This window comes from Ursus maritimus, unplaced genomic scaffold (assembly GCF_017311325.1).
Source record: "Ursus maritimus isolate PB19 unplaced genomic scaffold, ASM1731132v1 scaffold_19, whole genome shotgun sequence".
In the NCBI taxonomy this organism is placed as follows: domain Eukaryota; kingdom Metazoa; phylum Chordata; class Mammalia; order Carnivora; family Ursidae; genus Ursus; species Ursus maritimus.
In genome coordinates this window covers 49,626,179-49,637,498 of record NW_024424341.1, presented here as the reverse complement: position 1 = coordinate 49,637,498, position 11,320 = coordinate 49,626,179, and the positions used below count along the sequence as shown (strand labels likewise).

The window sequence follows — 11,320 nt, the reverse complement described above, 5'->3', positions numbered from 1 at the left end:
CAGAAAGCAGAGGAAAGAGGACTGAAATATAAAAGCATCAACAAGGGAGGGGTTTGGGGGACTAAAGAGTACACTTATGAGGAGTACATCATTTGCTGTGCTGAATCAGTGTACCATACACCTGAAACTAATGTAACACTGGATGTTCACGGTACTGGAAGGAAAATTTAAAACTTAATAAAAAAGAAAAAAAAGAAAAAACAGGAAATGGCAAAATTTTAACACCTCAAATTCAAGATTTCTCATGGTAAGTTTTGATACAGTGCTCAATTTGACATAATCTCCAAACACTTCTTTAAAAAAAATAAATAAATAAAAACAACCAATTAAGCAATGGGAGGCTTAATTCTTTTCTATTTAAAGAAAAAAACCCAATATTTTTTCCCACACATTCCACATGGCGTATGTGTGCTCAACCGTACAAAAATAAGACAGTTAAAATTTTATTTTGAAAATGAAAACCATATTGAAACATCTACTTATGGGGTGACAAAGTAAATGTTATAATATCCCGCAAATGTTTAATAAAAGGCAATTTCCTGCTGTCCTTTTAAAGTTAAAAATAAGGCCAAACTACAACTGCAACAGCAAAGGGTCATTGTGCTGTATATAAAAAGCTCAGCATGGAAACAGATTCAACAAATGTACAAAAAGAGTTTTCATGCCCAGAAAGAACTGAAGGCATCAAAAAACATGCCCCAACCACAAATAACGTAGAGCTCAGTTCAAAAAGACCAGCAAGTTCCTTCACTAAAGCAGAGCAAATTAAACTTAATCAATGCCTCTGCAAGGTTGAACAGACAATCCACCTTTAAATGTCCTCACAAACAAAACCTCAGAACAACAAAAGAGGTTCCAGAGTGTAATATATACCGAATCCACAGTAGGCGACAGAATCCTTACTGTACACAGCTGAGAAAACCTGCCGCGGGACAATGGATCACGTTTCATATTAAATTATATTTATCACGCTGAAAAATGCTTAAACAAAATACAGGATTTCTATTGGCCATTTCTGTACTACACTCACTCCCTAAAACCTTTCAAACCAGCTGCGTCCCAATGAAAATCGTTTCTACCCCATGGTGCTCTGAAGAAGCCACTAGACAAAGAGCTGGGATGATAAAGAGAGGGCAGGACAACTACCCTCACCCGTGATTTCAGAAAATAAATCAATAGGGGCGCCTGGGTGGCTCAGTCATTAAATGTCTGCCTTCGGTCAGGGTACTGGGATCAAGTCCCCCATCAGGCTCCCTGCTCAGCAGGAAGCCTGCTTCTCTCTCTCCCTCTGCCCCTGCTTGTGTTTCCTTTCTCGCTGTCTCTGTCAAATAAATAAATGAAAATCTTAAAAAAAAAAGAAAAGAAATTGATAAAAGAGGATAGAATAGCGAAAACATAACCTTGGCATAGGGTATTTCTGGGAAAATTACCGCTGTGACAAATGGCCTAAAGTGAACTCTTACAGCGGTCAAGAATCCCTAGCAAAGGCCCCTCCCCTCCTTCTCTATTGCTCAATTGTACAATACTACACTTTGAAAATACAACACCCTCTTGGAGCTGGGCAAGATGAAAGAGCTTTTGATCCTGCATGATCCTGCAACGCCTATTAATTTTTGCTACAACAGCCTCACAGCTGATTAAGAAAAGAGAGGGCCAGTCCAGCCTCACAGTCCCATCTCAAGACCTGAGAGAGAAAATGTTAAAAGTGAATGAGCCCAGCTTTTCAGGGCAATGTATTGATTTTCATGTCTACACACACCAGAGCTGTTGCCCCTCCAATGGCAGGCAATTTGTTTAGATTACAAGTTATTTTCCTCCCTGAAACCTCAGGATAATGCTGCTAGATTCCTATGCACTTACAGAATTATCTGTCCAAAATGTTATGACTCATGCACCACCTCCCAGATCACAGGTTTAGAAATCAATGGCTTTGGTCACAAAACAAAGTGTCCCAAAGTATACTCATGTTTTTATCATCATTGGTAAAGCAACATGATCAAATGGGAAAAGCACAAGAAATACAGTCGAACCACAGGGCATTCGAAACTCCATATTACCACATATTTCTACGTCAATTTGGAGGTTACTTAGACTCCCTAGACTTTTCAGCAAATATCACCTACATTGTAAGGTGATTTTGAAGTTTCACATACAATGTAATGAATGCTGAATGCCAAATATGATAACTAGCATGAAAAATATAGCTTTTAGTTTTGTTTTATAAAGTATAATAACACATGACTAAAAGTACAGATCTTAATCTTAGTGTTCAATGATTTCTGACAGATGTACACACTGTTGTAACTGCCATCCCGATCAAGATAGACAGACCGTGGAAATAGAACGTGACCCACATATTCAATTTTAAATCTTAGGTAACCACATTTAAAAAAGTTAAAGGAGACAGATGAAATTAACTTAAATATGTTTTATTTAACCCAATATACCCAAAATACTACCATTTCAATCTGGAATTAATTTTAAAAATATCATCAATGTGGTATTTTACATGTGTTTCATAAGGCTTCGATCTGCAGTGTATCTTATGTTTGCAGCATTTCGTACTTTGAATTAGCCATAGTTCCAGTGCTTACTAGTCACATGTAGCTAATAGCTATGATATTACCAGTGCAGGTACAGACCACAGCCCCAAATTTCCAAAGGTCCCTTTCTACTCTATCCTCCTCCTCCCTGCCGCACGTGAACCACTATGCTGATTTGTTCCCATAGATTAATTTTGCCTATTTTTGAATTTCATAAAAATGATATGTATGGACTTTTTGTGACTGGCTTCTTTCAACAAGCATGCTCTTAAGATTCATACATGCTGTCCCAAGTAGCAGTGGTACATTCTTTTTTCTTGCTGAATAGCATTGCACTGTACAAATACACCACTATCTGTGCACCTGCTGACCAGCTGATGAACACTTAGGTTGTTTGCAAATATGTTACCATTAATAAAGCTGAACTGAACATTCTTGTAAAAAAAAAAATTCTTACTATGAGCAACATTTGAATCATAATGAAAACATTCCAAATATTATTTACATTTTGAGGAGTCCTCACCAGTGTAATTTAATGCCTTATAAGAACTGAACCATATCTAAAAGCATTCCCACATTCCTTTCATTCACACTGTTTCTCAGTGTTATAAAGTTGATGTACTATACATTCTCTACTGCATATATATGCCTTTCCACAGTCCTTATATTATTAAGGCTTCTCTCCAGTATGAATTCTCTGATGTGCTTTAAGACCTGAACTAAGCCTAAAAGACTTCCTACATGTGTTACATTCAAAAGGTTTCTCACCACTGTGAATACTCTGGTGTCGAGTAAGTCGTCCATACACACTAAAAGCCTTCCCACATTCCTTACACTCATAGGGTTTCTCACCAGTATGAAATCTATGATGTATAATTAGTTGTTTGCCACTACTAAACGCCTTCCCACACTCTTTACATTCATGGGGTTTCTCACCAGTATGAATTCTATGATGCATTCTAAGGCTTTCAATATGACTAAAGGCCTTCCAACATTCCTTACATTCGTATGGTTTCTCACCTGTATGAATTCTCTCATGCCTAACAAGGTTTGAGGCGCGACTAAAGGCCTTCCCACATTCCTTACATTTGTAGGGTTTCTCTCCAGTATGAGTTCTATGATGTACTCTAAGATCTTTACCACGGCTAAAGGTCATCCCACACTCATGGCATTCATAGGGTTTTTCACCAGTATGAATTCTCCGATGTACTGTAAGGTCTGTATGTCGACTAAAGGCCTTCCCACACTCCTTACATTCGTATGGTTTCTCACCTGTATGAATTCTCTTATGCCTAACAAGGTTTGAGGCGCGACTAAAGGCCTTCCCACACTCCTTACATTCGTATGGTTTCTCACCTGTATGAATTCTCTTATGCCTAACAAGGTTTGAGGCGCGACTAAAGGCCTTCCCACATTTGTCACATTCATAGGGTTTCTCACCAGTATGAATTCTCTGATGAACTTTAAGGTCTATCCTACGACTAAATGTCATTCCACATTCCTCACATTTATAAGGTTTTTCACCAGTATGAATTCTCTGATGTTGCAGAAGGTTGGATGCACAATTAAAGGACTTTCCACAATGCTCACATTCATAGGGTTTCTCACCAGTATGAATTCTCCGATGTACTGTAAGGTCTGTATGTCGACTAAAGGCCTTCCCACATTTGTCACATTCATAGGGTTTCTCACCAGTATGAATTCTCTGATGCATTCTTAGGCTTCCACCATGCATAAAGGCCTTCCCACATTCTTTACATTTATAGGGTTTCTCACCAGTATGAATCCTTTCATGTTGAATAAGTGCTGAAGCATGACCAAAGGCCTTCCCACATTCATTACATTCATAGGGTTTAATGCCAATATGCAATGTCTGATGTGGAATGAGTTGATAACCACGACTAAATGTCATCCCACATTCCTTACATTCATAGGGCTTCTCCCCGGTATGAATTCTCTCATGTTGAACAAGATTTGAGGCACGACTAAAGGCCTTCCCACATTCCTTGCATTCGTAGGGTTTCTCTCCAGTATGAGTTCTATGATGTACTCTAAGATCTTTACCACGGCTAAAGGTCATCTTACACTCATGGCATTCATAGGGTTTTTCACCAGTATGAATTCTGTCATGTTGCACAAGATGAGAGGCTTGACTAAAAGCCTTCCCACATTCCTTACATTCATAGGGTTTCTCACCAGTATGAATTCTATGATGTATTCTAAGTCTTCCACCCTGACTAAAGGCCTTCCCACATTCATTACATACATAGGATTTCTCACCAGTATGAACTCTCCCATGTTGAGTAAGATGTGAAGCACGACTAAAGGCCCTCCCACATTTGTCACATTCATAGGGTTTCTCACCAGTATGATTTCTCTTATGAACTCTAAGGTCCATCCTACGACTAAATGTCATTCCACATTCCTCACATTTATAAGGTTTTTCACCAATATGAATTCTCTGATGTTGCAGAAGTTTGGATGCACGATTAAAGGACTTTCCACATTGCTCACATTCATAGGGTTTCTCACCAGTATGAATTCTCCGATGTACTGTAAGGTCTGTATATTGACTAAAGTCCTTCCCACATGTGTCACATTCATAGGGTTTCTCTCTAGTATGAATTTTCTGATGTAGAGTAAAAGACGAATGTTTTTTATAAATGTGTACTTTGTCACAGCTGATTATTTCATATCTTGACTCCAAATCTAAGAGAAAGGAGAAAACATTTTGTTTTCCTGGACAAAATAAGTGAATGTTTTATAGTAAATTTCTTTAAAAATTAAAAACATTTTAAAAATTAAAAACATGACCCATTAGAGATGAATATTTTAGAGAAGTCTAAAATCAGCTATATAGTTTGCAAGTTACGGATAGTGTCTCCATAACTCATTACATGTTACTAAAATAATTTAATGTACTCTCTCCGGTATCAGTTTCCACATAAAATATATTAAAAACAACTTTTTATACTGGATCTTTAAATCTGCAATTAAAATTTCCCCATAAAATATAAATATTGTGGTCATTCCCTCCAATGAATAGCCATGTGTGCATTTCTTTGTTCTCATTTTAAATAAAATAATGAGAGTTCTTGTTGGTTATCTTCACTGAGCTTTTTCTTATTGAGTACACATTCTACAAATGTTCCGTCTGTTTTATTCCTTCATATCTTTTCTCAGGTCCTCTCCACTTTCCCTTTTAACCAAGATTGACCATTCTATTAATTCCTACAAGTCTGTCCATGAATTTTCAGACAGGGACTAGGTAGGTATACACCCTACTGAAAGTCTAATGGAATTCTGAGCATTTGGGTATTTTGAGGAAAAGTGAAATTGAACTATACAGTAAAGGAATCTGTAAAAAGAATTTCAGGAAATATGTGAAAAAGAATGAACAGACAGCCTGCAGAATACCAACCAATATGAAGGAATATCTTGATCAAATTCATATGTGCTGAACAAGTGGGAAGACACTTGGGGGCAAGAAATACTACCCTGTGAGTAGAATATGGTAAGTGCTAAACCCTGAGATAATACAAACACTTTCTCTTCAAAAACAAGTAACAATAGGAATTAGTAATAATATCAGAAAACCAAAACACATTTGAAAGGAAACGGAAATATCCTCTCCAGAATAAACACTGGGTAAGTATGGAAATAAAAAAGTGAACAGTACAACAGAGAATATAAGTACATACTTGAATTTTGGTCATTCAATTTGAGCATTCAGAGAATTCAAAGACTTAAGTAATTATTGCCATTAAAATGGAAGCAATAAATGAGTTAAGGACCCAATTCCAAAACTTAAAAAAAAAGTGAAGTAAAGGAAAAAAACAAAAACAAAATCAAATTGAGAGCAGAATGTAATGAGTTAGAAAAGTGTAGTATTAACAAATAAACTAAAGAGCTCGTGGTTTAAAAATCAAGAAGTCAACATTAGCCAAACCAACAAAAAGTGGTAAAAATAAAAAATACGAAAGAAATGATGAAGGGGGATATGCAAAACTAAAATGAATTTTATTGATATTATGAATACTTTAAATACATCACTAATACTTCTAGAAAAATTCATCAAAATTCCTCAAAAAAATCACAAGAAAAAGCTCAAACAGACCAATTGCAATAGAATAGAACATGTTGTCAAAAAAGATAGTTGTAATGAGTGTTTAGCTCCTAAATTATCATTTCTAAATATCAATGTCATTAAATGGATCCAGCATAGTTAGATAAACAGTTTGGAACAGGGCAAAAAAGGTAGGCCTAGAAATCTTAGGCCAAAAAGAAATGAAAACATCAAAGACTTACAGAAGTGTGACTGGCCAACATTGTGAAAATAGTAGTATAAAAATGACTGTGATAAATATAAATGTAATTTTAAAATGAGTCCAGAATGATACAAGAGAAAATAAATGAAAAATAATTTCACCATTAAATAACTGTTTAATTGAAGAAGTTCTAGTTCCATCATAGTGGTGTAAATCCCTTATAGTTGTCTCTCTCTCTGACTGATATCAGCTAAAAATGCTTGGCAAAATAACAAAACCCAAACACTCGAGGTCAGTAATTAAAATAAACAAAAGAAGTCTATGGAGGGGTGACTGGCTGGTTCAGTAGATAGAGCACTCGACTCAATCTCAGAGTTTGAGTTCAAACTCCAAATTGGGTGTGGAGTCTACTTAAAAAAAAAAAAATTTAAAAAAGAGGACAGTGGAGAGGAGTGAAAACATTAAAAAATGTGCTGTAAAAGCCCGGACATATTTCTGGCTGCAAGAATCATGGCAAGGAACACTACCAAACTGGAAAGTAAGGGAGGAACTCTTGAGGGGGAACATTCTGAAAAAGAGATTACCTAGTTTTGGATACAAACTAGTTCAAAGCTTAGCCTAAACCTGAATCATACGTGCATGAGGAAGACACAAAGCATTGTTAGCAAAGCCTTAGAGAACTAAACTACTTTCCACAAACAGCAGGACAGAATGTACAGTTGAAGTTTTATTGCTTTGATTAATTGCTAAAATATAACAATATTCTACTTTCAATAATGAATAGAAAAACCAGACAGAAGATCAATAAGGAGAGAGGACTTGAACAGTCTAAACAAACTGGACCTAAGAGACATACATGTTGTGTGTTCTACACACAACAGCAGAATACATGTTTTTCTCAAGTACACATGGAACATTCTCTAAGACAGACCACACTAGACCCAAGTCAACTATCAATAAAATTTAGAAGACTGAGAGTGTCTTTTCCAATCACAAAGGAACAAAATTAGAAACCAGAAGCAGAAGGAAAACTAGAAAATACACAAACATGTGGGAATTAAACAACACACACTTAAATAACCAATGGAACAACAAAGAAATTACAAGGGAAATTAGAAAATATCTTGATAAATAAAAATGAAAACAGAACATACCAAACTTATGGATGCAGCAAAACCAGTGCTTTCAGTCTTTCACCACTGAATATGAGGTTAGGTGTGGACTAACATAGATGGTCTTTATTATGCTGAGGCAGTTTCCTTCTATTCCTGGTTTCTTGAGTGTTTTGCCATGGGAAATATTACATTTTGTTAAATGCTTTTTCTACACTGAGATAATTGTGTGGTTTCTTCCCCCTTCATTCTGTTAATGTGTATCGCATTGCTTGATTTTATATACTGCATCGTCTTTGTATTCCAGAAATCAATCCCACTTTGTCATGGTGTATAATCCTTTTCATGTGCCGTTGAATTCAGTTTGCTAGTATTTTTGTTGAGAACTTTTGCCTCAATATACATGAGGAACATTGACCCGTGGTTTTCTCTTCTCACACTGGATTTGTCTGGCTTTGGGACCAGGGTAATGCTGGCCCCAGAGTAAGTTTGGGAGTGCTCCTTCCTCTTCAATATTTTGGAAAAGTTTGCGGGAAATTGGTGTTAATTCTTTGCTGAGTAATATTCCATTGTCTATATATATATACCATAGCTTCTTTATTCATTCATCAGTTGATGGACATTTGAGCTCTTTCCAATATTTGGCTATTGTTGATAATGCTGCTATAAACATCGGGTTGCAGGAATACCTTCAAATTAGTATAGTTGTATCCTTTGGGTAAATACCTAGTAGTGTAATTGCTGGATTGTAGGGTAGTGCTATTTTTAACTTTTTGAGGAACTTCCATACTGTTTTCCATAGTGGCTGTACCAGCTTGCATTCCCACCAACAGTGTAATAAGAGGGTTCTCCTTTCCACACATCCTCACCAACACCTGCTGTTTCCTATGTTAATTTTAGCCAAGTGACAGGTGTGAGGTGATAACTCACTGTAGTTTTGTATTTCCCTGATGATGAGTGATGTTGAGCATCTCTGCATGTGTCTGTTCGTTTTTTTTTTTTTTTTAAGATTTTATTTATTTATTTATTTGACAGAGACAGCCAGCGAGAGCGGGAACACAAGCAGGGGGAGTGGGAGAGGAAGAAGCAGGCTCCCAGCGGAGGAGCCCGATGTGGGACTCGATCCCGGAACGCCAGGATCACGCCCTGAGCCGAAGGCAGACGCTCAATGACTGAGCCACCCAGGTGCCCCGTGTTCGTTTTTGATTACTGATTCAATCTCTGTATTAGTATAAGTCTGTTTAGATTTTCTATTAGGTCAGGATCTCTTGGGTTTCCCAATTTGTTGGCATACAATTCTTTACAGTCTCTTCTTTAATTTCTGATTTTAGCTGAGTCTTTTCTCCTTTTTTTAGTCAATCTAGCTAATATTTTCTCACTTTGGTTTATCTTTTTGAAGAACCAACTCTTGGTTTCATTGGTTTTTTTCCTATTTTCTATTCTCTACTATGTTTCTATTTTTTATTATTTTCTTTTTTCTACTATCTCTGAGGTTAGTTCATTCTTTTTTTACCTAGTTCTTTGTTGTATGAAGTTAGGTTGTTTTTTGTTTGTTTGTTTTTAAAGACTTTATTTATTTATTTGAGAGAGAGAGACAGCCAGAGAGAGAGGGAACACAAGCAGGGAGAGTAGGAGAGGAAGAAGCAGGCTCCCAGCAGAGGAGCCTGATGCGGGGCTTGATCCCGTAATGCCGGGACCACGCCCTGAGCCAAAGGCAGACGCTTAACGACTGAGCCACCCAGGCGCCCCTGAAGTTAGGTTGTTGATTTGAGAATTTTCTTTCTATAATAAGCATTTAGAGCTATAAACCTCCTTCTTAGTGCTGCTTTCAAGGCATCCCTTAAGTTTTGGTATGTAGTAAGTTTTGAAATTGGAAAATACAAATCCCACTTTTTTCTTTTTCAAGATTTTTTTGACTATCCCAAATCCCTTGCATACCCACATGAATTTTATGATCAGGATGTCAATTTCTATAAATAAGCTGATGGGATTTGGGGTGGTATTGCCATCTGAACAATATTAAGTGTTCTGACTTTGAGAAAATTCTATGTGAAATGAAAAAACAACATAAATCAGAGTTAGAAAAACTGAGAAATGAAGTGATAAATTTCAGGAATACAGTAGAGATAAAAAAATGATTTCAGAATACTAACCTATGAAGAAAAAATGCTCCCAATAGATATTAGGATAAAAATTTTTTTAAATAAAAATTAAGAAATACATAAAAAGTATATGAGAGAAAGTGAATAATCACTTAATGTTTATTTTATCTAGATTTCTGTGTAAATCTAATAATTAATAAAAGGTTTAATTTTTAAAAATTAAGGATATAAAAGATTTAACCAAATCATAGCTCTACAAATAATTTTGGAAAACAATGATAACTTTTAATCACAACACCTTACAAGATTTGATCCCCCATAACATGTTAGTTGTTAGTCACTCTTCAGTAACTCTGCTCCGATCTACCTGCTGCTCCTAAACACACAACACTCATGTTCCCCTTCAGGCCTTTGCATTTGTTGTTTGCTCTTCTTGGAATGCTCTTCCTCTTATACTCAAATAGCCTGGGACCTTACCCTCCACATCTTACCTCCTCAGAAAAGTGTTCCTGACCATCTTACCTTACCTAAATTTGTCCTGTCCTTAGTTTCCTTTATACTATATTTCACCATGTGAGGTTATTTATCTACTTATTTATGTGTTTATTTTACATTTTCCCTAATATACTATAAACTCCATTTTATTAACCAGTTATAGAAATGCATTTATTTTTAGACAGTGAAACTACATACACAAATCTAGGTGCACAAGAGGACCCAGAGAGCAGTCGAGTCCAAAACACAGATAAAATGGTGCATGAAGAAGAACGACAGTGCCCATTACTGAATTGGGAGGGAAATATGAAAAGAGTAATAAAAGGGAGTAGTTAATGAGGTGAAGATGAAATTCATTTGGTAGCTCATGCACAGCATGTATTTCCCCTCTAGATCACAGGTATTTTCTCCAATGTGAGTGTAGTTTTCCAACCAACATTTCAAGTGTGCGTCTTCTCCTTGACCACTTAGCTTTTACCTACACAGATATATTCCCAAAGCTTGACTTGCTCATACTTACCTGTACACCATCTTCTTGTATCTTCCTTCACAACCATCCAGGGATCTTTTCCTTGCTCCAATAATGTAATCACATCTGGCTTAGAAATGGAATGTCCTGCTTACAAAGAAAAAAAAAATGGCACATGATGTAGAACAAAACATTGCTTGGTTAAAATTATAATACTAAACTAAAGGTCAAAATGGTAAGATTTTTGAGAAGAGAGGGTAAAGGAACTAAAGAACAAGAAATAAGGTATAATAAGGCCTTTTTTGTGTTTTTTTTTTAAATACACTCATAA

The 11,320-nt window shown here is 36.3% G+C and overlaps 1 protein-coding gene across 3 annotated transcripts in view; it reads right to left on the bottom strand.

The window, feature by feature from the left end:
- Positions 1–2,413: 2,413 nt before the first annotated feature.
- The window catches only part of LOC103661005 (zinc finger protein 573), a 64,719-nt gene continuing 55,812 nt past the window's right edge, over positions 2,414–11,320 (bottom strand). The window contains exons 4-5 of one of the 3 annotated variants that reach the window (XM_008688663.2): positions 11,041–11,139; positions 2,414–5,252 (exon numbers count right to left, since the gene is read on the bottom strand). In XM_008688663.2, the coding sequence (XP_008686885.2) occupies positions 3,214–5,252; positions 11,041–11,139 (2,138 nt within the window). In that variant the 3' untranslated portion in view covers positions 2,414–3,213. The remainder of the gene's footprint in view (positions 5,253–11,040; positions 11,140–11,320) is intronic. The other 2 variants (XM_040633906.1, XM_040633907.1) reach the window with 2 other exon arrangements.